A 25770-nucleotide genomic window follows, 5' to 3' on the forward strand; every position below is an offset into this window, starting at 1 on the left:
TTCAAAAGATTTAATTAATTATACGTTAAGGAATGATTAATTTGGCAAAGACTAAAAAAAGCTTTAGTTAATTAATAAATTAAAGAAATATGACATTATCTAAATTAGAGTGAAAGCTTAACCTATTTGCTAATAATGCAATTAAATTCCAAATGAAAGGTGTTTAATAATGTCACATCAACCATGCTTTAATATATTTTTATCCAAATTTCTATAATTAATTTAATTATTATGGTTTGATATTACCTTGGTGGTCAACATTACGATTTTAAGACACGTTTATTAGGGAAAAATTTCCGCACTGTTATAAGAACGAAAGCCCAATGTCTTTGTCATCTGCTTCATGATTCTAAAATGTGTATGTTAAGGAGATGTTTCCACACCTTTATAAGAAATGTTTTGTTTCTGTTTCAATCGATGTGAGTACAGTGTCCTCGTTGTCTGCCATATGATTTTAAAACGCTATCTGTTAAGAGATTTTCACACATTTATGAGAAATGTTTGGTTTCCTATTCATATCTTAGAAAATGACACATAAGAGAGAGCATGGAAAAGGTTAAATACAACTATTTGTGAGTTGATTCAAAACCCTAAAAACTTTTAATTTAACATTTCAAACAAAAATAAATAACACTAAAAAAGAAACAATAATTACTCTCAAACTTTACAAAAAAAAAAAAAAAAAAAAAAAAAAAAAAGTTTTGAGATTGTAATTGATGGGTTAATGAGAGACAAAGTTATAATGTTGCACATGGGATTGATATTAAAATTGAACAAAAAAAAAAAGAACCCAAAGTTTCCCTTTCCCTAAAACAAGCTTATTTAATTATGTAAAAGTGAAGAGTGGGCCACAAATGCATATAAATTAGGCAACAGTTCGGATTTCAATGATGTCTTATCGAACTATATTTCATTCTATTCATTATCGTCTCAAAAAAACCAAATTTTCTAACGAAAAAAACTTTTCTTGATTATTTTTCGTTAAAGTTCAACTCGAAATTATTATGAAAAATTCTCATATTTCTCTCCAAATATTAAGCTAATCTTTGCATTTAAAGAAAATTTTTATATTTGTGAAATTTATGCATTAATAAAGATGTTCATGAATTGGACGTTTTTTAGACTTACCTAATCGTTGAAAACAAAAATTTATCTTAAAAAACAACTCTTATTAAAGAATGGACCCAAAGGAGCTATAACTTTTTTGGGTTAGGCAATTTGGGTGGTTAGATAGTTTATTCAAATTTTTGTTTTTTCTCCTAAAGAAAGAAGGTAATAAAACATCTATTTATTTATTTTTTAACCTTCAATTAAGATTTATAACTCAATTTGCTTCGGTTGGTTCAGTTCAACCTAATCTAATTTAGGGAAACCAAGGAATCAAATCAATTTATAAAATTTTCATTTATTAAAACTTAACCTAAATAAATTCACATGGCAACGTAAACTATACGAATTAGATTGAATTTTTTAGGTACACATGAATGATTTTAAAATCAAATTTTAAGATAGGGTGTAATCTAAATTGTTTTGAAAAATGATATTAAAAAACTTAGAATAAGGCGTTTAAAGATACTCATTTCTTCCCATTGGATTCTTATGATATCATTTTCCAACATATATCTATAAGACATATATAAGTTATTAAAAGAAAAGAAGAAAAAAAGTTGGCTAAAAACATGCAATGATGGAGCAAAATGAAATAATTAATTGGTTGGAGAATTGTGAGAGGTAACATTTAATAAATTTATGTGTTGGCCCCTCCCCCCACCCTTCACAACTTGGTTCTATATTTCCTTGTACAGATGTGACACTTCAACGTACATATTTTCAAACTTAAATTTATACCCAATGGAATATTAAATAAATAAATAAATAAAAATTAAAGAAAATATATGATAATGAATGATATAGTAACAAGTATTTGTTGTGAGATCTCACGATAGTTAGGGAGAGAGAACAATAGGTAACGCACTAAAATGAACAATATTTACTCCTGTATACTTGGTTGTTACACTTATCTACAAATTAATGCACATATAAATTAAATTCTTATTGGGTATCCAAGAATTGAGTTGTAGGTTGTTTTTTTTTTTTTTTTAATTATTTGATATTTTTAAAAATATATTAGAGTAAAATTATTGGATCTTATAAAAAATATGGTAGAGTTGGATTGAATTAATAAAAAAAAAAAACAAAAAAATGTCAATCGAGTAATTCAAATGGCAATTAATGAAGAGCCCATATTTCCCTTCTATGGTTTCTTTCTCTCTCAAACCGACGTGAGATTTCATAATTCACTCTATTTAGGGTCTAATATCTTTGCTTGTACTTGTTTCTCTCTTCAATCCATATGCGATCTCACAATCCAACCCTTTTGAAACCGTTGATATTTTATAGGAACCGACATATATTTAAATGATTTGAATTTATTTATGGATTTGTATTAATTTTGAATAGATATATATAAAAAAAAGTTAGTTAAAATGGTGCTGGAATAAGTGGGTATATGAACCAAATCGACGAGGCAAGTAAAGAATAATTGATGATTAAAAAAGCTTGATTATGAAGATGGAAGGAAATTTAAGATTGGTGGATGAGAAGTCAATCATATTTAATTAAGGTTTGATAGATAGAGATGATGACTGCTTAATTGGCATGAAAATGATTAATACTCTTTTTGTTTCATCTAAACCACACAAATTGAATGCATGCATTTATAATTATGATCATGACCAAAGTCGATATCAAACCAATCTATGTAAGTTTATGTTCATGAAGTTGATATCGAAATCCACCCGTTGATCAAAATAAAATCAATTTAAATATGTTCTTTTGTTTGAAAATTGTATAAACTCAAACTAAAGTGATAGGTTAGTTACATCAACTCAAATGATTTGATTTAGTCTAACTTAGATAACTAAAATGGACAACTGCAGAATTAAAGACCAAATGAACCTTGGAACTAAATATGATGACTTGAAACACACAAAATTCAATCCAGCTTGAGATTAGGGATGGCCAACCCTTATATAGGACACATGCCCACCGTTCTCTCCATTGGAGTGATTCTAATCAAATTCAATCCAGTTTTCTTTTAAACAAATCAGGAAAGAAATCAACAAAAATCATACTGATATGCACATTTTTCATGTTTTTAAGGTCACATTCTAAATTCTAAACAATTTTTTTTTTGTCGTTGTGTCACGTGAAGATCAAGTATATTATTGTGATCATGAAGTCAAGTATGTTTTTACCAAGATTTGCATGGATGAAAAAAAAAAACAAATGGAAACATAAGCAAATAGGATTTAAATTGAAGCCAGGTGTCAAAAGATAAATCAAAGTCAGCTAACACATAAGGTGACAAATCCAACTACTAAACTTTATGTGGATGTGTATGAAAACTAATTAAATTATTAGGGTTGTTTGGGTATGAAATATAATATTAATTGGCCGACACATTTTGAAGATTATACCAAAACTGGTTTGGTTTAGACGTAATAATACATTCAAAGGCATTGTATTCCTGTCAGTTTGGTCACATACAGTTTGACCATATCCGTATATAATATTCACCAACTCAATCACCCACCGTATTATATCAAACAGTACATCCCCATAATTAAACAATATAATAACTAGGACAAGCAAAAATAAATTAAGACACCTAAATATTATTTGATTTGGATTTGATATTTAATTGTTTCAGACATTTTTTTACGACATCACTATATTATCTAGTACGATTAACTTTGATGTTCCCATAATTGAGTTATAAAAAAAAAAGGTGTCCCTTACTGGTGTTGTCACACTTGCACTAAATACTTGTCAATCCAAACATCTACAGACGGCCCAACACTGATCTGCAACCCACGATCCGCACGCTTGCGGCATCCAACTCGACGACTTGTGCCTTGACCCGACAACGACCTTCACACGCATTAGCACCTCATTGTGCCACATATCGCGCCTGAGCCAGAAACTCCTTCGGCTTATGCGGCTTGACTCCGCAGCTCGAAAATCAGTCTCTCGACTCGGTAAAGGAGTTTTTGCCAAATTTTCATCGTTCCGACCATCCCGAAGCTGAAATTGACGGCACATCAAAGCCTCCATACCCCCGGAGGCACCTCTTTGTCATCCACTCTGGTTTCGTCCCGAACTTCTCCTTGACTTATCCTCCTTGATTCAAATTGTGGGGCATTCAATGCACTTTATGTAGACCAGAAAGAAGAGGCTTCCTCGTGAAGAAATTAAGGTCATTTTAAAGTCCAATTTCTTCTCGATTTAAGTTAATTTGAGTTATTAACAAAACGAGATGGACGTTCTATTAGAAAACTACAACCAGCGATACTTGGAGCAACCTCGAGGGACGGAAGCCAAACATACTCGAATTTAGGGAAACGTCAGCTAAGGTCAACCAAGTAAGTGACTATACTATCGGATTGGTTAAAATTGTATGTTGTATGATGACACTTGCCTATGGCTTCACACATGTCATATGTCATATACGTGAACGGTTATGAAATGATATGTTCAACATGAATGATATATAATATGCTCAACATGAATGATACGTGGACGAAAGGCAAACATACTCGAACGGTTATGATAAGACATATGCTCAACATGAATGATATATAATATGAATGACATGCAATATGATGAATTGACATAATGTCCAACCCAATATACGCATGAAAAGTTATGATAAAATGATATCATGTTACAAGGGTTGTTATACATGATAATGAAAGGAAAAATGTTGGGATCTCATGTATCATTGTGTGTTCATATAATGGGGGATACCCCTTCTTCTTTTACGATGGTATGGATGCATACACTACAAAGCAGGGAAATGATCATTATATTTATTATAATGCTGCGACGGTCGCTATTCCTAATGGATGTTCAACATAACAACTCCTAGAGAATGCTCGCCTGACAAAAAAGGGTCTAGGAGGTGTACGAACTGACTGGTGGGTTCATACTTGAACGTATGGAATGTGTGTAGAATAGTAAATACAAATCTAATTACACTGCTTAGGATAACCACCTAAGAAATATAGACTGATATGATAGGTCTCACTCATGACTGTATGTACTTGCATTTGACCCCAATAGCGGGGTCACTCAATAAGTATTTATTAAAATACTCAAGTCGTGTGCTACTCTTATTTTTACAGATAAAGACAAGACTCCTTTGGCACATGCATAAATTTGTTTGCAATTTAAATTTCGTAGACTATAGGTTAACATAAGGTAGCATGCATTTAATTTAGTAACATATAGAATGTATAAAATATTTTTACTTTATGCTATTTCAATTTTTACCTATTTTATTTAAAGACCTTCTAGGAAACATGTAGGTTCATTGTTATGTTTTATGATAAAGTTTTGAATGAGCACAAAATGTCTATGATATATATACCGTAGCGACTTTAAGTTGAGTAGAAATCTAGGGTCATAATTTTTTACATAATTATGCAAAACAGACCGAAAAGAACAACAATTAAATTAATTAAAATACAATTATAAAATACATCAAAGTATTTTAATATTAATAAGAACATTGTTGACGTAAGTCAACATTAAAAGAGAGAAATATTTTATTATGCCATCATTTAGTTTATTTTTAAAATTTTGACTTAACATGTTCGTTGTCGATGAGTATTAACATCGTCGATGAGTATTAAAGAAGCTAGAGACCAGACATATACATATATATACATCTTTTGGTTTGTATCTTTCTTTTACTTCATTAGTCTTTTTTGTCTCATTTGTTGCCATATCTAAATCATTACTCGTTGGTTAAATCAATATGACCAATATTTAAGTAACAATTAACATGGTTGGAATGAATTAAAATAATCCAAAGAGGGTAAGTAGACACAACAAAAATAATAATAATAAATAAACAAACAAACAAAAACAACCCTTCCCCATTTCTCTCTACTAATCTCTCATCCCTTCCCTCTATTATCTCTCATAGATCAGAGAAGAGAAAGTCACGATTGTTGAAAAAAAAAAAAACAGAAAAACAACCATAGTCAAATTTAAGAAAAAAAAAAATGAGAATGACCTCTACTGAGATTGGTCTATTTTATTCTATCAAATCTTCATTAAATCTTCCTGAAATGAAGATTTACTTGAAGATAGATCTAATCAAGTATATATTAAATCTTTCTTTTCTTTTATCCTATTTCTTTAGAAATCACAGCTATTGTTAGGTCTTCATTAAATCATTACAATGATTTAGCTTTGAGTTAAAAACTAAATGTTAATCATTTATACATAATTCTAGTAAATCATATCAGATCAATAATATTATATTAAATTTATATCGTGTAGATAAGTAAAGATTTAAAAAACACTGATCTACTAGAAATTTGGAATACATGTGAACAAAATTAAAAGGCAACAAAGATTATATTAAATAGAGAGAGAAAAGTAAATACAGAAGGGTCGAAAGCACAAAATAACTTAATAACTCTATAACTTTTTTATACCACAATAACCATAGAAAATAAGGTTTTTAATAAAAATCTAATTATAAATATATAACCTTTAGACTTTTAACAATGGACCAATCTAAATTAGAGAAATAATTTTATAAAATTCAAATTTGAAACTAATGTCATGAGCTCACATAGGTTGACTTGGGTTTCAAGAGACATAATCGAACTTTCATTAAAGATAGGTTCGTGACAACAACTTAAGCTAACCAGGTTTGTAGTCTTACTATCGGCATGGTTATATTTGATGTTGACACGTGCCTGTGGTTCTGCACGTGTCATATATACTGATATGTGTGAATTATCTGTGAATCGATATGCTTATATTATGTTTATGTTATATTATAATATGTTAATTGTATGATAATATTTACGGTGTGATGTGTTCAATGATATGTTTGAGATATGATATAAGAAGGATGCACTAAACGTAATGTAATGATAGAAATAAGATGTGTTCACGAAACGTTAAGGTTAGGTTACGTCTCGAAGTGCTATGAATATGAGAGATTGATAAAAGAATATGGTTAGGATATTGGTAGAAAAGGATGAGATTATGATAAATTGATAGAATGATAGCGTTAGGGTACGTTCATGTAACGATATGACTATGATAGATATAAGAATGTCAAGGCTGTGATAAGTTAGGGAACGATAAGTCCACGAAGTGTTTATAATATGATATGATTATGATACGACATGTGAATGATGAATGTATATATATTGTGATATGATATGAAGACGATATGAAATATGTTATGGTACGAGATATGTGATAAATTGACATGTTTATGATATAATATATTATAGTGCGACATGTTATAGGATGATATGTATATGATGAAAATGATTATGTCTGGAAGCATGGAATGTTATGATATGATATACTTTTGTAATTTGAATGATATGATATGATTGACATGCAAAACGACGAACTAGCATGAAATACTACCCCAGCATATGCATGAAAGATATGATAAGTGATATGAAAAATGATATGAGATGTACGGAACGCTAACGGGGTTGTATTAAATGATAATGAAAATGAAAAATGTTGGGACTTCATGCATTATTGTGTGCTCATGCATTGGGGGATACCCCTTACCCTTCACGATAGTACGGACACGTACGTTACGAGGTATGAATACGATCATTATGGTTATCATAATGCTGCAATGACCGAACAGGAATACAATCATTATGTTTATCATAATGCTGCGACAGTCAGGCAGGGGTACGATCATTATAGTTAACCTAATGCTACCGTGACAGTTACTAGTTCTAACGGGTGTTTGGCCTAAAGAGCTCTTAGAGTATGCTTGCCTGACAAGGAAGGTGGCCTAGCGGTATGCGAACTGACTGGTGAATTCATACTCGCACGTATGGGCTGTGTGTAGAGTATATGGTACACATCCAAATTACTCGTTAGGACAGTGCCGTAGGAAAATGGATTTAAACGATAGATCCCGTCATTACATTCACATATTCTTGCATTTAACCTCAACAGTGGAGTCACTTACTTAGTATTTCTTTAAATACTCAAGTCATATGCTCCTACATTTTTTCAGGTTAATGCAAGACATTCCTATACGGCTGACGACGACATCGCAACTTGAGACCATGACACATGCAGTGATATTTATTTTCTTAGACTTAGCTAGAATAAGATATTTTTAATTTAAAACGTTTATTTATTTTATTTAGCCTTTTATTGTGTCATTTTAAAGGTGTTTTTGAAACAAGCCTATGACTATATTTTAAGATAAATGTTACGTTTTATCAAATTTAAATAAAGTATTTCCGCATTCAATGTTCATGATATATATATCTTAAATTAAGTATAAAATTTCGACTCGTTACAAAAAAAAGTTTTTAAGTTTTCTATGACATTGTTAGGCCCAATCGTTAAGTAATGGGCCTTGTGACTTATTGGAGGCCCATTTTTATTACAAAAAAGAAATTCTTTCAATTTTTTTTAATAGTTCCCAAAAAAAAAACTTGTTTGATTTTTAAAATTTGATCAAACATTTAAATGTTTGCTAAAGAGATGAAATCAATTGAACAGAATGATGAAAATATAAGTAGAACTTTCAAATATAAAAAATAAAAATAAAAAATCAAATTGGGCCTAAACAACTATGATTTGTACTTAATTGTCATAAATTATTCCATTCAAAAAGTAATATAAAAAAGAAAAAAAAAAGCATAATTCAACTCTTAGTAAAAAATATTAACCCGCTAGAAATATCTTGTCCTAAACTTTTTGTTTCTATATATGTTACGGGATGAATTAATATCTCTAATTTTTAAGTTAATATTTTTAAAGATGACTTTCAAAAGTCGATTTTGTTTTACACACTAAACCGACGGTTGAAAATATCTCATCACCGTCTTCATTCTCACCGGCCTCAACAAATGGGGTATTAGAATTATTGAAAGGTTCAAACCTGTTTGATAAAAAGAAACTCCTCAAAGTTTTTAAGTTCGCCGAGGATTCAACTTCTATCATGAACATGGCCATTACAGGTCTATGATCTGACAGCATGGATTCTCCACGATCGTATGATACTTGCTTAATCCCCTTTCCGTTCCATATAATTCGGTCGCACCTAAATTTTAAAACTAAGAATTAGAAAAGGGTAGGCCATAAGAAATGAAGAACGTAAAGGAGGTTAATACCATGCAGGAGCCCTCCTTTTTTGAGCCTTTAGGCCATGAACACCTCCATAATAAGCCTCTGAATTTGGATAATATTTGTAAGTCGGCCCAAATTTTATGTTCCCTTCTTCCCATCCTTCCAATACCTTACCATTCATCATCTCCATTTTCAGCTTCATTTCTCGTGCACAAAACAATAATATTCAATAGCTCCAGATTTAAGAACACCAGCATTTGAATATATTTAAAAGTACGAACTATATTCCGATCGAAAAGTGTATTTATGCGCCAATTTTACCTGATCGTTTTGTAATAGTGTATTCCAATCTTTTTTTTCAACCAACGATCTTATAGTTGCTTCGGGTAAAGAAATTCTATAATTCAAGTCTCCCAGCAATATCACTCGGCTATATTAAAAAAAAGAGATCGATTAAATCATAATTAATTATAGATTTAATTCTTCCGCTAAAGTTAATTCAATATTAAATTACCAATTCTAACTAATAAATTCAAACAAATAAATAAATATGGAAGAAATATTTTTGTAGGATTAAAATAATAATATTTAATTGTAGAAAAATACAAAGGAATAAAGACAATTTCAACTAAGTAATAATGGAGTAGACCATATATTTATTTATTTATAATTAGGTTAGCTTTCCCAGTTAGTTAATCATGCAATTTTCAAGTAATTAACTACTTGATTGGACAACCACACATTAATTACTTTAATCTATTTATGTAGTAGTATGATATACGCTAAATTAATAAAAAAAAATAAGTTGAATTTATAATGGGTTAATACCCTTAAAACTAGCTTTAACTTAAAATAAATAAACTTAATATTTATTTTAAAAATACTTTTCAATTTTCAAAAGTTTTATTAATTTCTTTAAACTTAAAAAAAAAAACTTCAAAAACCCAGTTCAAAAATATCATTTACCATTAGCACCGGGCTCAAAAAAGACTCACAGACTTTTAAAAGTGTTACTAGATGAGAAATAATCTATGAAGTATCAATATATGGTTATCGTCCATATATTGAAAGTAATATATATATTTTTTGAACTAGTGTTATGTTATTTTAAAATTTTACGGGTATTTTTTAAATATAGAAATAACGGTAAGTGTCGATAGGAAGAGAGCTTACTCATGTTGAAGTATCTTTTTGGGGAAATGAAGAGAAGGGGCGTTGGGAAAGGTAGTGCGACATAATATGTCACAAACATTTTCATTTCTGTTCTTGTGGTCTCCTTCCTTTCCTCCAGATGCCAAATGAGTGCACACAAAGCAAAAGCTTGTTTCATGCAGCCCAAATCTTACTGATACCGATCCCTGAACCCATCAAAATGAAGCTTTGTTGAGTCATGAGATCAAGAAATCATGTTGAAATATGTTGTATAATAATACCTTGTTCCCAAGGCAGCTCATGATCCCACACCCAATGCAACACACACTTGGATACCGAATGTATGGATGAAGATCACTTCGAACCCATATTGATATCATTATCCCAACCATTTGCTTGCTTATGATACACTTGAAATTTTGTTTCACTTTCTTCTTCAAACATTCTCTCATCACTCTATTCCATCCTCCACAGATTTCTCTGTTCTCCGAACCAAAAACATTCGAGGCTTTCAATGGCACGATTTCTTGGAATCTGCATCAGTGATCAAAGATAAAGATGTATATTTAACTTACGGGCTCTTGGTCACACGGGGATCCGCCCAAATGAGATGAGGAATCCCCGTTTGAATAGGAAATGAGAGAGGAGAAATTTCTCCCTATTAGCAAAACAGAGCTAAATTCCCGTCCTCGTCCCTGCTCTTGACCCTGTTCTGCCCCACTCACTTTTTATGTATAAATATTAATATATCTATATATATACATCACAAGTAAGGTATAAAACTAATTTATTATATAGATAAAGAGAGAATTTTGCAAGAATGATGATTGAAATTGTAACCGCTCATGATCCCTCCGCTAGCCGATATTGTTCTCTTTGAGCTTTCCTTTTCTAGATTTCTATATCCTTATAAAGAATGTTTCGTTGTCATCTCCAACCAATACCGATGTGGGATCTCATAGAAATAGAAAACACGGAGACAGAAACAATATCAAATTTATTATTAGGCATGCTTATATAAGAAGTACCCAAAAACATAGATATCACAAGAACTGTCCACCCAATCCTCCATGTCCAAATCTTGCTTTGGTGCAACACCTCCAACATTCCATGTACTAACAAAAACCCTAACAAAAACACAAAAGGGAAAGAGATCATAAGTTTGAAGGTGAAACAAAAGAGGGCGCATATGTTCTTAAGATCATTACTTGTAGGTTTGGATGGGTTTAGGGTTGTAGAAGGCATTGGGGAGTGAAGAGGATTGACCATAAAGTGGAATGGTGTTGTTGGTTGGAGTATCAGCCACAAAGTTATGGCTTCCTAATCTCTTCTTCAAGATCTTATTAGCAACCAATGTTGGCCAAATCACCTAAAAACAAAAAAGGAAACAAAGAACCATTACAAGAACTGATTCAAACCCAAATGAAAGAGAGAGACAAAAGATGAGTACTTCTCCATGCTTCCCACCCATGGATTGTTGGTGATGAGATGCAATGCTGATGATGGGATTATGGAGAAGAACAATAATGTAAAGAAGAGGCTACAAAAGAGATCAAAACGATGACGTTTGTGATGATGTTGATGAAACATTAGAAATTGATTTAAGTGCAAGTGGGGGATGGGATGGGAGGGTCCAATGAAGCATACATTCAATTTCATTAATATTACATTCACAATCAAAATTTGAAGAACATGGAGTTGTTTACAATTCTTTATAATATAACTACATTATTTGTTTTTTTTAGTATATAATGAATTTTTATTATTGTATGGAAGGATGAAAATCTTGGTTTCCTTCTCGTCCATATATTTTTTAAAAACATAAAATATTGTAGTGTAACATGAGCCTAACAGGTATGAAAAATCTTGTACTTGCATCGACCATTTTCGCCAAGAAGTTGTTAAAGAAAACTCAAGGTAAGTTCGCAACCGTTACTCTCGAGTTAGTCCCAATTATCATTGAGTTTTGAATTTTAAGGAATGAGTCTTAAACATGATACTTTAGAAAAGGAAATCTTGAAGTTCAGTGTTGGAACTCAGTCCAAAATCACGACCAAAATAGAATAAAACAAAGGTGATGAGTTCGATGAGAACATTATTTTTCTCATGGGTTTGAAAATTCTAAAAAACAAAAACGATTCAATTTCATTAATATTAGGTTCACAATCAAAATTTGAAGACAATAAGAAGGATGAAAATCTTGGTTTGCTTCTCAAATCCCAATATTTTTTAATAACATAAAATATTGTGTAATTGAGTTTATAGAAAAAGTGACTTTATTGGTAACATAAATATTATCATAATCCAAACACATTCTCTAACCGGCCACACCTTTAGATTGGAGATACGCCAAACTATTTCAAACTCTTACTCAAAATGACTTATTTTTATCGTTTATCGTTTATCGTTTGTGTGAGGAAATCTAATTTGACTTTTTAGTTAGTCAAGACATCGTTGATTGTGTATGCACACGTCAGAACTATCAGAACTAAGATTTTTATGATGTAGAGATCTGTCAAATAGTTTTTTTTTTTCAATATTAAATAAAGTGTAAGTATTGAATTCTATTTATGAAGTCTTTCCTTACACTTAAAAGAGTGTTACTAGGTTGAATGGTTTGAGTTGATATATTATTTTTAGATCCATGGTAATTTTTTTTAATCTAAGCAAACTTTATTAAATATCGAACCTAATCTAACCCAATCATGCAATATCTAGATTTGTTTAGTTGAGGTTATTCTAGTCATTCATTCAAATTTTTGTTTTTAAGTAAAGACTTAAAAGGGGTCGGGAATCAATAATAAAATAATAATGATAAAAAAAAAATTCTTAAAATTTAACAATAAATTCAAATCTCGAAATCATATGAACCAAACCAACTCAACCCATAAAATTTTCATTTATTTGAACTCAAATAAATTGATAACAGAAGCTAAACGATATGAATTAAATCACGTTGATCATCTAAAACCCATTTTATTGTACCCGTTTTACCACTAAATATAATTAAAAAGGAATTTGTATCACTATTTACTCGATATTGCAATAAGCACTTAATTTTAATAATTGGTGGTCCCTTTTTCCTCATGTTTAAAAATACAATAAAGCTCTTTTCTTAAAACTCACCCACCAAGTAATTTGTTTATATTAAAAGGAAAATTTAATTATCCCAAGTAAAGAAAATATTATTAATACAATTAATTAAAAAAATATTGAGGGAAAAACCAAGTTGATTAATTTAATTTTAAATTATTTTGTTGTGTCATGGAACATGAAGTATGGTGACACGGGAACAGTATCCAACCTAATATTTGTGGCCTCAAAATCTTTTTTGGAAAAAAAAAATAATTAAAATAATAATAATAATAGTAAATCCCACTTGTGAATTTTTATAAAAATTTGATGGCCAATTTGTTGAAATCACCAATGGGATATAATGTTTGGATTTTGTTAATAAATTAATGCAAATGGGGAAACTGACATATCTTTCTCTCCACTCATTTATTATTTAAATAAAAATATTGCTTTCATTTTAAAATAATTTAATTAACTTATTGGTTGGTTTATTAAAAAAATATAAATACTCTGAGCATCTAGGAAAATCATGTTCATAAATCTGTTCTCCACACTTTCACCTTAATCCATATAAATAAATGTTCATAATTATCCAAATGATTTTCAATTTTTTTTAGTTGTTTTTAAATTTATATATATGGTATGTCATATTACGTTGCCTTTGTTAACGAGAAATATTGTCGTGAAAGTACTTTTAATTTACAAATTTGAAAAACGCCTCATAAAAAGTCCTCTCCCATGATAGCACTTATTTTCAACGAACCCAGATATGAATGGTCTGCTCTTGACAACAAAGCAAGTGAATTAGGCAGCAGTGAAGCAGCCTTCTTAAGGATGGTGTGTTGAACACAACTATTTGTGAGAAACAATTACACTACCAATCAGGAGAGGAATGTCGTGGTTGACTTGCGAGCCACACCCTGCGAGGTGTATCGTCATGTGCAGCTCAGAGAGTATGCAGATTGGCCAATAGAAATGCTAAAGTTAAGTTGGGGCAAGTTCACCCAACGACAAACGAGAGAGAGAGTCTGAAAGTGGTACCATATGACAAAGAGGAGACAGAAGCATCAATTCAAACTTGTCCTCAAGCTGACCAAGAGGCGTCAATAAGATAAGTATTATGACAAAAGAGAAGTTAAGTGCTTAGTAAATTTATACTCTTCTGAAGCACAATTAGTTACAATAGGTCAAGTTAGCATCAGTCCAAAGTGTGGATTGTCATGAGGACAATCTTGAGATTAAGTGGGGAGAACGTCCCACGATGGGATTGTGCCCCGAGCAAGTCATCAAAGACAATAACTAATTTAAGTGGAGGAGAATGTCATAATCATATGATGAAGAGAGTTGGTTGTGACCCTAACCGTAGAGACAAGCAAAGTGACAACCCTCAAGCGGCACCTATTAAGCCACGAGAGGGTCAATATAAAAGAATGTCATGATGCAAATGAGGAGGATAGTGCATCCTCCAACACATTATAGAGTGTGTACATTGAAGAGGAAACAAGGCATAAGCAAGATAGGAGCAACGAGTAGACATGAGTGTCACAATAGGCTTGTTGAAGCACCGGGTAGGGCTTCAGACCTTAACCTCTAAAGTCAAGGTTCCGAAGAAATTTAGGCATGCAATTCTAGAGTCAAATCCATCCATATGAAATATGAATGCTTGCCAATTTTAGTGTGAATCAGACACCAGATAGATGCTCCACGACACCATATGACTGTTCGCTAAAATGACGCCTACATGAGAAAGATTGAAAATGCCTCAAGGGAGACACGATGTCAACTCTCCACCTTCCCCTGGGTCCTGTGGTCTAAGTGAGCTATCCTATGACACATATGTGTGTCATAGTGAGGGCGAGCATTTCAAGTCGAGTATCTCGGGCGACTTCCTTTGAAATGAATTTTGCAAGGATTGTACCGGGGGCATAGGTATGCTAGTATTGTGTCTCAACCCATTTGTAGAAGGTTGGATCATACACCCGCTATCCGGTATACAGTCTGTAAACAATATGACATGGACACGAGAGGGTCAAATGCCTCGATAGAACCTGGATGGATGGATGCTTGGGGTGTCCCAATATTATGAACGACGCATGTGCTCGTTCTTGATGGCATGACCAAGTGAGCTGTGATGGCAACGATATCCTGCAACTTGGAATGATCTCAAGGCATATGGGTCATGTTAATTGGGAATCAAGATGAGATGATGGGATGCGTCGTTACATTGAGAGACATTGGCCCTGAATAGAGGCAAAGTCGAGTCAAATGACTAACTTAGTGTTGAGACAAGTTGGTCGTATTACAGATGATTGAATATGCATGTCCAGGAAGTATGTGTGATTGAAAATGTAGGACTATGACACCTTGCATCCTCTAACGGATGGTATTCTTGTTCAATATGGCAAGGCAATATGATAAGATAAGACTAAGGTCAAGAGTCCTCCATGGAAAGGCAATCTACTAAATATTCAAAAAGAAACTTCGAAATATCAAACAAAACATCCAAAAATCACAGAAAATTGAAGGATTGGATCTATAAGCTTTAATCGAGTAAGTAGATCCTCCCTTTATTTTATTTTCTTCTTTTCGTCGCAGTCCAATTTTTTGTGGCTTCAAAAATCGGGTCATGGCATCCTAACTTTCCTTTATTCATTGCTTGTTTTTCTTTCACCAGACTGAAGACTCACTGGATTAACGACAAACAACAAGCTATTGAAACTAGGAAGAAGTCAAGTTTGGTGGGGCTGACTCGATCCTTAATTGATGTGTCTTGAGTTTTTATGTTGAGACTACTCAGGTCAGACTCCAATTCGTTGTCTTTTCTTGTTCTACAAATGTTATTGTACCATCTTCTAGCAAACTCACGTGCTAGAGATGATACATTTTATGGTTTATTACATTTAGTTATAATTTGAAGTATTTTCCTCGGGATATTTTTATGAAAACATTCAAAAAGTTGTGGTATAAGGGAATGAAATTAATCAACTTCTAAACATTAAGAGGGAAGTAATAACCTAAAACCTAAAATGTGAATAACATATAGATAAAGTTGAGTGTTTTATCTGAAGGAAAATGATGACACTATTAGTACGATCCATTGTAATTGTTCCAAATGATTTGATCTAAATCGTTCATATGGAAACATGTGAGTGAGGATATCTTATACAATACTGAATTACTAAATACTTAATATTTTCTTATAGGTTTGTAAGTAAAGTACTGAAGTGCTAATTGACATGAACAATGGAGTCTTACTCCAGCCTCTCACTAATCGGAGAAAAATTGTTTCATTAGAGAATTAGTTGTACTTAAAGTGAGAAGTGTGGGTACCGGGTGAAACGAATTTTAGGGGTTATGATTTATAGATTCTCGAAACCACATGGGAGTTATGATTTGAAAAATATTGTAATAAAAGAAATATAATTCATAAAATTAAGAGAAATATAAAAATGAAGGTAGGTGAGTTTGGTGAAGATTCCTGAAAATGGGGTTTTGGTAACATTGAAAACAGCACCAAAACAAACGCAGACAGATACCATTCCTATGCTTTTCTCAACCTAATCCCACGCAAATACGGTATCCCTTTTTCTTTTCATCTCTTTACAACTAATTATAAAGTTTTTATACTAATTCAATTGTCGTGGTCGGGACATACTAGAGATGCGTACAGGACGAGCCATGTCTTCTCCGTCCCCATTCCAGCAAAATTTTCCATTCATTTTTACGAGAATCGGGGTAGGGATTCCCCGCAGAGAATTTGGGAAGTTTATTTTTTTCCGTTTATTATTTTTTAAAAAAAAATATTTATTTTAAAGTTTAAAAGCAAACATGTGTATATAACTTCAAATTTTAATATTACAGAACAGACAGCTATCTGCTCCCACTTTGGATTCCAATGGAAACTTTGAATTTTGAAAACAAAAAACCAAAACAAGTCTCTCTGCAACCAACTTCACACAAACTCTTCACTTTCTTTCCCTACAAAACAAATGCTATAATGTTTTCATTTGGACAGTTTCACCTTAAAGTCCTCGCAACTTGCCTCTGTCCCTGTCTTTCTCACATCCTCTCTCACAGGAATTCCATACAATAAGACCTTCAAACTTAACAACAATGGCTACCAACAAACAAAACCTGAAATCCTGAACTTTTTTTATTCAAATTTATGAGGGTTTCATATCAAAATAGTACACAAATGTGGACCCAAATTCAAAACAATCCATTAACACTGCTACTACTGAATGTGGTAATCACAAAACCAAGAATGTAATGACACTGTGAAGTGACGATGAAAACAAAATAAAAGAACTATACAGATGCTCTTCAATGTGGATCTCCTCCTATGGCACCTTCAACAAATCTATTGACTGACCTCGGTCGTCGTCTATACACGAGAAAATGACCCCCACGAAAGAATATGCCATGTCTCAAACAGAGGCGGCGGATTCTGCCTGGTTTAGGAGGCTGTGGTGGTGGCTTTTCCCGCGATGGCGTCTTCCTTTACCGAATGTTACAGGGTCGAAGACTCGGAGTCGTTCAGCCTCTGCAGGGTTGATCACACACTCCGGTGGAGGGGCCTTGTAGCGGATGCGGTCGTAGCAATAGGAGTATGTCAAGTGCTTCTTTCTGAGGCTCTCCATTTTGGCTCTTTGAGATGGTGTTATACCTGAAGGGATTGGGCTGGAGTTTTGGGAGTGATCACAGCTTGAGGACTGGTCGGTTGGATCGATAGCGCAGCCATGGAGGATGAAATCGGAGAATTCGGCAATGTATGGCGCGTATTTGTAGTTAACTTTGTATTTGCCACCATTGGTAGCCCAAGTAGATCCATCCCATATTGTGGCATACAAAGTCATTGGTTTAGAAGGGAAGTCCCCTCCCATTGTTGCTGTTCTCTTCACCTCTCTAATGGGAACATTGTCCACATAAAATCTGCATCAGAAATAACATCAACAGTGAAAATCCCATCATTCATAATCCCTAGATGATCTCTCCTATCAATCAACTTTGTTAGATGATTTGTTAGACAGGGAACAGAACATTATTTATAAGGGTGTGGAAACTTCCACCTAACAAATGCGTTTTAAAACCTTGAGAGAAAGTCAACAAAAGAAAGCTCAAAGAGGGCAATATGTGCTAAAGGAGAACTTGGGCTGTTACAAATTGTATCAGAGCAAGTCACCGAGCGGTGTGCCAGCAAGGACGCCGGATTCCCAAAAAAGCTAAAAGAGAACAATATCTGCTAGTGGTGGACTTGGCCTGTTACAAATGGTATCAGAGCCAGTCACCGAGCGGTGTGCCAACGAGAACGCTGGCTCCCAAGAGGAGTAGATTGTGAAATCCCACATCGACTGGAGAGGGGAACGAAGCATTCCTTGTAAAAATCTCTCCCTAACACGTTTTAAAACCTTAAGGGGAAACTGAAGAGGAAAAGTTCAAAGAGGATAATATCTACTAGCGGTGGGTTTGGGCGGCTACAGTCTCCCAAGAAAATTTGTATTACATCAGTCAACAGCACACCCTCCTACGTCAAAACCAATCACATGTTTCTCTAGTAATCTTCACAAATGGCAATTGTTTTTTGGTTCGTCTCTTCTTTCACAGGAAAACTAAACAGCTCTTTCTCTGTTAGAACAGAGAAAGATGGTTTTCACAAAACAAGGGGCTCAGTTGTAAGGGAAAACATCCAAAAACCACCCCAAATTTCTTCTCTTTAAAAGGGGGAGCTCTAAATAGTGTACCAAATACAGAGACATCACATCAAAGTCCCTAAACAGAATATGAACAACAAGGATTTGATGAATATGGTTTTTAAGAACACTTACATGATGAGAGATTGAGTCCAGAGGATGGTGTATTCATGAAAATCCTCTGATGGGTCAAACCAGAGTCCATATCTTTCTTCTCTGCCTACGCTCGTGCTTCCATTCCCATAAATATTGGTTTGAATTCTCCAGTCTTTGCCTCTGATATTCCCCAAGAATTCAAAATCTATCTCATCATGGTTCTTGGCAAACATGTCTCCATTTGACATCTGAAAACCACAAACCCCAATCAATATTTCCCCTTATTTGTTCATCCAAGTTCATCAAACAGCTTCAATAACTAAAACCCATGTGCCAAGAACATGGGTTTCACTTCATGAGCCAAATAAAGAACTCCAACCCACATGAAAAACTCATAAACCACTGATTAAATTAATCTCAGAAGAACATAAAATCAGAGAAGGATGATACTCACATAAAAGGCAACAACAACTCCAGCAGTGTAATCAGAAGGCAACTTAATGGAAGCGCTGAAAAACCCATGAAGATAAAGGTCCTGAGACACAAACCCAGAACCTGAAAAGGCAAAGAGAGAGAAGAATCAATCAAACTCCAAATCCATGGAAACCCCATTAAAAGAAAAGCTTCCCCTACTCACCCGTTCTTTCATCGAGATGAAGATGAACGGATTTCCCGTCCTTGAGAACGACAAGATTGTCATCGCCAAACAGAGGGTTATAGCCTTCTTCAAAGTGGAGTAATGGAAAGGTCGGTCGAAAACCAGAAACAAAAAGAGAGAAAAAACAGAGAAAACAAGCAAATAGAAGGTCCATTGGAGAGAAATTCATGGGTGTAATTGAGAGAAAGAGAGAAAGAAAAAGGGGTGTGGAGTGGAATATATGTTTGCACAGCTACGAGCGATTGAGAGAGAGCCAAAAGTGGTTAATGCGAAGAGAGACAAAGGAGGAAAGGAAAGGCCATTTTAGAGAGAATGGAGAGCAGAAGCTGTTGAACTGTTCTTATGTCGACACATTTCTTGCTCTCTCTTCAATTTAATTTTTTTTTTTTTTTTGTTACAATTTTTGTTCTTCAAATTTGAATTTTTAGTTAAAAAATTTCTTCAACAAAGATGAAGTATTTGTTCATTTCAATTTTAAAAAGCTTAAAAAATGGATAAACTGGCAAAGATTTTAATAATGGAAGCACTAAAATACAAAGCATTTATCTTTGAGTATAATCTACAATTTATTTTTGTAAGGCCTTTCTGATGATGAAAAGTAATTCTGCTTTTTTTTAAAAAAAAAAAAATTAAATAATTGGTTTTAAAAATAAATAATAATAATAATAAATAAAAGAATCCACTAGTTTTGTCCATCATCAGGCAACCGCCCCACATCCACTGTTTCCAAATCCCAATTCATTTCTATTTTTATTTCATTTCTTAAAAGTATCAAATTTCCATTAAAAATTATTCTATTTCTTAAATAAATTATTAAATCATTTTTTAAACTAAAACAAATTGTAGTTCGACATAGTATTTAATTTAACCTTTTTTTACGTTTAAATATTTAATTAATTATCAATTCATAGTGCTTGACGACTAGAATTGGTTAAATTATATATATAGGTTAGGTTGAATTTTTGGAGTATTAAAAATTCAAATCAGTTTATAGATTACATTTTTTTTTGGTTATTATGAAAATTAATAATATTGGAAATTTGTAACAAATAAAATAAAATATTTTAAATATTTAAAAAAAAAAAAGAATTCAATCGACTAACTAAAAATAGAGGGTATTTTGGTAAATAAGGGGAGGGAAGAGGAAAGTGGCATTAATTAATCGGTGAAAAAAAAAAAAAAAAAAAAAAAAAAAAAAAAAAGGCTCCCTTTAACGAGCATCGCGTGGGACCATCTAAAATTCGGCGCCTTTCCTCGTTCAAACTGTACATGCGCCTCCCACGTGGGCCCACTCTACAACTTCATTATTTTCTTTACCCTTTTTTGCTTCACACTAAATTTTTACAATTTTGACTTCTCAAATAAAATATAAATAAATATAATTATGCATGCATCCAGTATCTAACCTTTTTTTTTTAATATAATAAAAATAAAATTTAAATTTAAATTAAAAAAAAAATGGAGGATTGAGTTGGATTGGAACCTTATTCGGTGTATTCTAGTAGCATATCAATCAAATCAATTTACAGTTACGTTTGTTTCCTTACATGTGTTACGATGTTACTAGAACATGATTCTAGAGGGTCGCTAATGTGGCTGACCCACATATGTATCTTAGTTGATTCAGGTACGAGATCGATCCCTTCAAATTAATGGTTATTTACGTGTCTCGTCGTGTTATGTTGAGCCTTTGAAGGATCACCAACTACTTCAACAGCGAGAAGGAATTAATTATTTAAACACCTAGACGAGTTAAGCCTAAAAATATGAATTTTATGTTTTAAGATAAATATGAACGGATATTCAAGGTCCTGCAAGTGTGGCTATTTACTAAGTGTTTTTATACTCGATTATGTTACTTTTTTCTTTTCAGATAATTCCTGATACATATGAACGTGAGGAAGAAATTTTAGAGCAATGAAACCACGATGATAAAGACAAATTAGACTTACGAAAGATGATTTTATTATTTTCATGGGATAAAAATACTTGAATATTTTAATATTTTGAGTCAGTTTAATAAATTTAAATGTTTTATTTCACAAGTTTTCATCATTTTAGGTGGATAGCATTAAATTTCTTTCCTCATATATAAAATGACATATAATTATACTATTAAAATTGTAATAATTAAGTCTCGGGAGCATTTTGAAGATAGAATATCTAAGAAAATATTAAAAGAATTGAAATTCACTGTCTATACCAATAATGTGTACTTTCTTTTCCCGTGACTCAATCATAAAAACTTAATGATTAAGCGTACTAAAAATACTCATGTTAGTTTGTGAAGATAACCTTCACTGTTAAATAAATTTATCTACTAGAGCACGTAGATGATGGCCACGGGCCCCACCGAGTATCTAAAAGCCACCAAGTTTCAGAATAAAAAAAAAAACAAATACATTTAAGAAAGAGATAGTTTGTATCGCCTTGTGGCAGAGAACTTGGCGCCGTCAATCGGGAACTTAACGACCGTCAATTTCCAAAAAGCAATTACTGGTTTCGTGCACGTGCATGAGGAAGGTCAAGTTCACGAGTGGACGCTCCACGTGAATCTACAGTACACGTTATCACCACTCATCTATTTTTGCTATAGTGCGCCGAATGCTTTGCAACTCCACGGGAAGCTCTAAATTACTTCATATAAACATTTTTTTTATTTAAAATATTACAATATTAAAATTGAGAATTTTTTAATTGGACAATATTATTTATTTGAGAGAGAATAATTAATAATTAGCAACAATAATTACTATAATTTAACCTTAAAAGAACATCTATATCATACCTACGAGTTGTTAATAATAATAATAATAATAATGTTAATGTTGATCTAATCATTCCACGAGGAAGCAAAGTCAAATAAGTTGGTCCAAACAATGGAGTTAGATTGTCTAAATTTAGGTATGATAATTTATGGAACATTTAAGACTTTATGTGGACTTTCGTTCACCACCTTTGATTTTATTATTGACCAAACAAAATGTAATAAATATATATATATATTTTTTTTAAGGATTTCTAAACTAAAATGTTTCTAAAGATTTTTTATACGAAAATTATGTTGTTAATAATTTGATAAGAAATTAGACTCGGTCAAATTAAACTCACAAAGTCAAGGTCTTGAATGAGATGGATTATCTCTATTTAAACCTGGAATGTAATAATCTAAAATAATAATAAAAAAATGTGATTGAGAAAGTGGGGAGTTGGGCTCAGGTATAAAAGAGAGGTCTCTTTGTCTTATTTTCTGAGATTAGGATCGTGTAGCACTACCCTAACTGATATGTAATGATATTGATCACTCTATTCGTACACCAATGATCAATTATAAATATATATATATATATAGATATATATATACCATCGATGATGGCGAAAATAACACTTTGATCTCTCGCACATTGGGTGACTTATACAATGAATTTGGTGATTAATTATCTTAAAACATTGGGTGTAATTAGCATAAATTCTAACCATCTATCTGCATTAAATAGACTATAACCCAATTTAAACAACCATATAAACTATAAAGTAAGCACACATATTTAATCACCAAATATAATTTCAAAAAACAAAATTAAAAACAAAAAAAAAACATTTATTAAAATAAGTTCTCTGTCTTTCTATTGAGTAGCAGAAAAAGAAACATTTATTTTATTTATTTATAATATAAATTCTTCAATAATTTTTTAATTTAGGGTATGTTTGTCTGACAACGAATAGTAAACTCGTTGGGACCCACAGAGGAAATATGCCACGTGTCTGATAGTAATGGGTTGGGGGCGTATATTGGGGTGGTATGACATGTAAATCCCCGGCCAGGGTGGGCCCACAAAGACCGTGGTCGGCTGCGGAGATGCGGTGTCCACGGCCGGATTTGGCCGTATGGGTTTTCAGTTAAGTGGGTGGCCAATTTCCAAGATTTTTTTTTTCCTTTTGAAGTGAAACTACACTTTTGCCCTTGTATATTTTAATTAAATTTTTTTTATAACATTTTAGTGGAGGTAAAATCGAACTTAACGTCATGTTTATTGTCGCTTGAATTAAATTATAATTTTTATATTTTAATTAACTTTGGTGTTTTGCTCTCCATTAAGCATCTCCTAGAGAGAAAACAATATAACATTTAATTTCTCTCTCTAATCAATATAACATTTTTTTAAGTTCCGATAATCGACATTGTTAAAAAGAGAAAGAAGAAGAGGAGGAGAAAGTTCGGAATGGATTTAATTGTTTATAGAGAGAAAAATGATACATAACATCTTTATTAAGTTCGAACAGTTAGACGAACACGACTCTCTACAATGGTATGATATTGTCCACTTTGAGCATAAGCTCTCATGGCTTTGTTTTGGGCTTCACCAAAAGGCATCATACTAATGGAGTTAGTATTTCTCACTTATAAATCAATGATCATTCCCTAAATTAGCCGATGTGAGACTTTCATCGTCCAACACATCCCCTGGAACAAAACATCATACCAATAGAGTTAGTATTCCTCACTTATAAACTCATGATCATTTCCTAAATTCATCATCCAACACTAACTACGGGAGAAAGTTGGAGAGGGATTTAGAGGTTTAGAGAGGGAGAGAGAAAGGTATGGGATGTGTGTATGTGTGGTTGGAAAATTAGATAAAGAAAAGTGGTGAGTCAGCAAAGGGAAGATTGTAGTGATCCAAAAACAAAAACATGTCCTAATCAAACAGCTTTCACATCCAAACACCAAATTCAAATTCAATAATGTTTTGTTCTATAATGTTATCTCTTACTTGGAAAAATATATGTTTGTGGGGTTCTTTCTTACTTGTCTCTCTACTTTCATAATTGTAGGGCTCCTTTTCATTCTATTTCTATCCCCTTCCATCTTTTATATTCCTATTTCGCTCGTCCTATGCCAACATATTTTATTATAACTCGTAGATTCCAATATCTTCTTTATAATACTTTCAATAAAATAAAAAATATTATCATATTCAGCGACGTTCCAACGTTACTTACTAAACAAAAGACGTGTCTTTTCAACATGTTTTGTTTCAGTCTTTTAAAAGCTTTCTTAGCCATCCAATTCTTAAGATGGCTCTCATTCCAATATAATCTCAATTCATTATTATATTTTGTAATTACTAAATTTGTTGGCATATTTCCGGGAATCTTTATTGATTGATGGGAAAAAAATAGTGTAAAGGGCCAAATTATTTGTGGCTTCATAATATGCCAAATGACATGTTGAGTATATACTAATGATTCGAGTTTTTTTTTTTTTTTTTAATTAATTAATAAACAAATTAAATTATAGATTAAGAGAGATATTTATGACGAGTCTACCTCAAGAACAACTGGAAGAAAATGATTTCCAAATAGGATCGATATTGCCCCTTTCAATCCTTTCCTTTTCAGCATTAATCTTTTAAATCATAGCGTACCACTACGAAACTCGATGCCCCAAATATGCATATAAATACAAACTAATATTCGAACAACTTGCCTACCTCTCGCTTCCAAATCTATATACTCATTCTTGGTGTTATTAGCAAAAATGCTTTGGAGTTTTATGGATAGATTTTGTAAAACGTCACCATACAGAAATCGGTAAGGAAATGTTAAAACAATGTCCTAATGTAATTTAAAATCTACAAAATAAAAATTTAACTACAGAGACGTAAGGTCTATGGTGTTCTATTGTCAACCATACAGAAGTGTCTTTATCTTGAGCTTAAATCAACTTCATTTGTTTATTTAATTATCATACAATATTATATAATAATCATACCCCGAAAATACTTTCATTTATTCATTTTTTTAAAATTATTATTCTTTGTTTTGCTTACAATCTAAGCCTTCTATTATTTATCCTATAAAATCTGTTCTCAATTATTATGTTTTTAATTTGTTGAGTAATATTTTATTATATTAGTAAACTCTAAAAATAAATTAAGAAATTTA

General features: G+C 32.3%; 2 protein-coding genes across 3 annotated transcripts; both read right to left on the reverse strand.

The window, feature by feature from the left end:
- Positions 1-8805: 8805 nt before the first annotated feature.
- LOC111487809 (type IV inositol polyphosphate 5-phosphatase 9-like) lies at positions 8806-11866 on the reverse strand. Of its 2 annotated transcripts, none has more exons than XM_023135350.1 (8): positions 11753-11866; positions 11511-11671; positions 11331-11429; positions 10584-10836; positions 10324-10508; positions 9472-9580; positions 9195-9319; positions 8806-9124 (listed from the first exon to the last, which is right to left on the reverse strand). In XM_023135350.1, exons 1-8 carry the CDS (start codon positions 11771-11773, stop codon positions 8836-8838), a joined length of 1242 nt encoding a protein of 413 aa, XP_022991118.1. In that variant the 5' UTR covers positions 11774-11866; the 3' UTR covers positions 8806-8835. The 2 variants fall into 2 exon arrangements, with proteins under 2 accessions (XP_022991118.1, XP_022991117.1); XM_023135349.1 differs by having other exon boundaries at positions 9195-9346.
- Positions 11867-17517: 5651 nt separating this feature from the next.
- LOC111487511 (probable xyloglucan endotransglucosylase/hydrolase protein 28) lies at positions 17518-20188 on the reverse strand. The gene is made up of 4 exons (XM_023134930.1): positions 19801-20188; positions 19618-19718; positions 19203-19411; positions 17518-18309 (listed from the first exon to the last, which is right to left on the reverse strand). Exons 1-4 carry the CDS (start codon positions 19988-19990, stop codon positions 17805-17807), a joined length of 1005 nt encoding a protein of 334 aa, XP_022990698.1. The 5' UTR covers positions 19991-20188; the 3' UTR covers positions 17518-17804.
- Between the last annotated feature and the right edge of the window lie 5582 nt (positions 20189-25770).

The sequence above is a fragment of the Cucurbita maxima genome, unplaced genomic scaffold (genome assembly GCF_002738345.1).
Source record: "Cucurbita maxima cultivar Rimu unplaced genomic scaffold, Cmax_1.0 Cma_Scf00012, whole genome shotgun sequence".
Classification (NCBI taxonomy): Eukaryota; Viridiplantae; Streptophyta; class Magnoliopsida; order Cucurbitales; family Cucurbitaceae; genus Cucurbita; species Cucurbita maxima.

Excerpts from the sequence above, each read along its gene's own strand:
- LOC111487809 (XM_023135349.1), bottom strand. The coding sequence starts at position 11,773 with ATGGGTGGGAAGCATGGAGAA. Across the intron at positions 9,347-9,471 it reads CACTATTACAAAACGATCAG|CTGAAAATGGAGATGATGAA; the intron begins GTAAAATTGGCG and ends CGAGAAATGAAG. Across the intron at positions 9,125-9,194 it reads AAAAGGAGGGCTCCTGCATG|GTGCGACCGAATTATATGGA; the intron begins GTATTAACCTCC and ends TTTAAAATTTAG.
- LOC111487511 (XM_023134930.1), bottom strand. The coding sequence starts at position 19,990 with ATGAATTTCTCTCCAATGGACCTTCTATTTGCTTGTTTTCTCTGTTTT. Across the intron at positions 19,719-19,800 it reads TCATCTCGATGAAAGAACGG|GTTCTGGGTTTGTGTCTCAG; the intron begins GTGAGTAGGGGA and ends TTGCCTTTTCAG. Across the intron at positions 19,412-19,617 it reads GAGTTGTTGTTGCCTTTTAT|ATGTCAAATGGAGACATGTT; the intron begins GTGAGTATCATC and ends TGTGGTTTTCAG.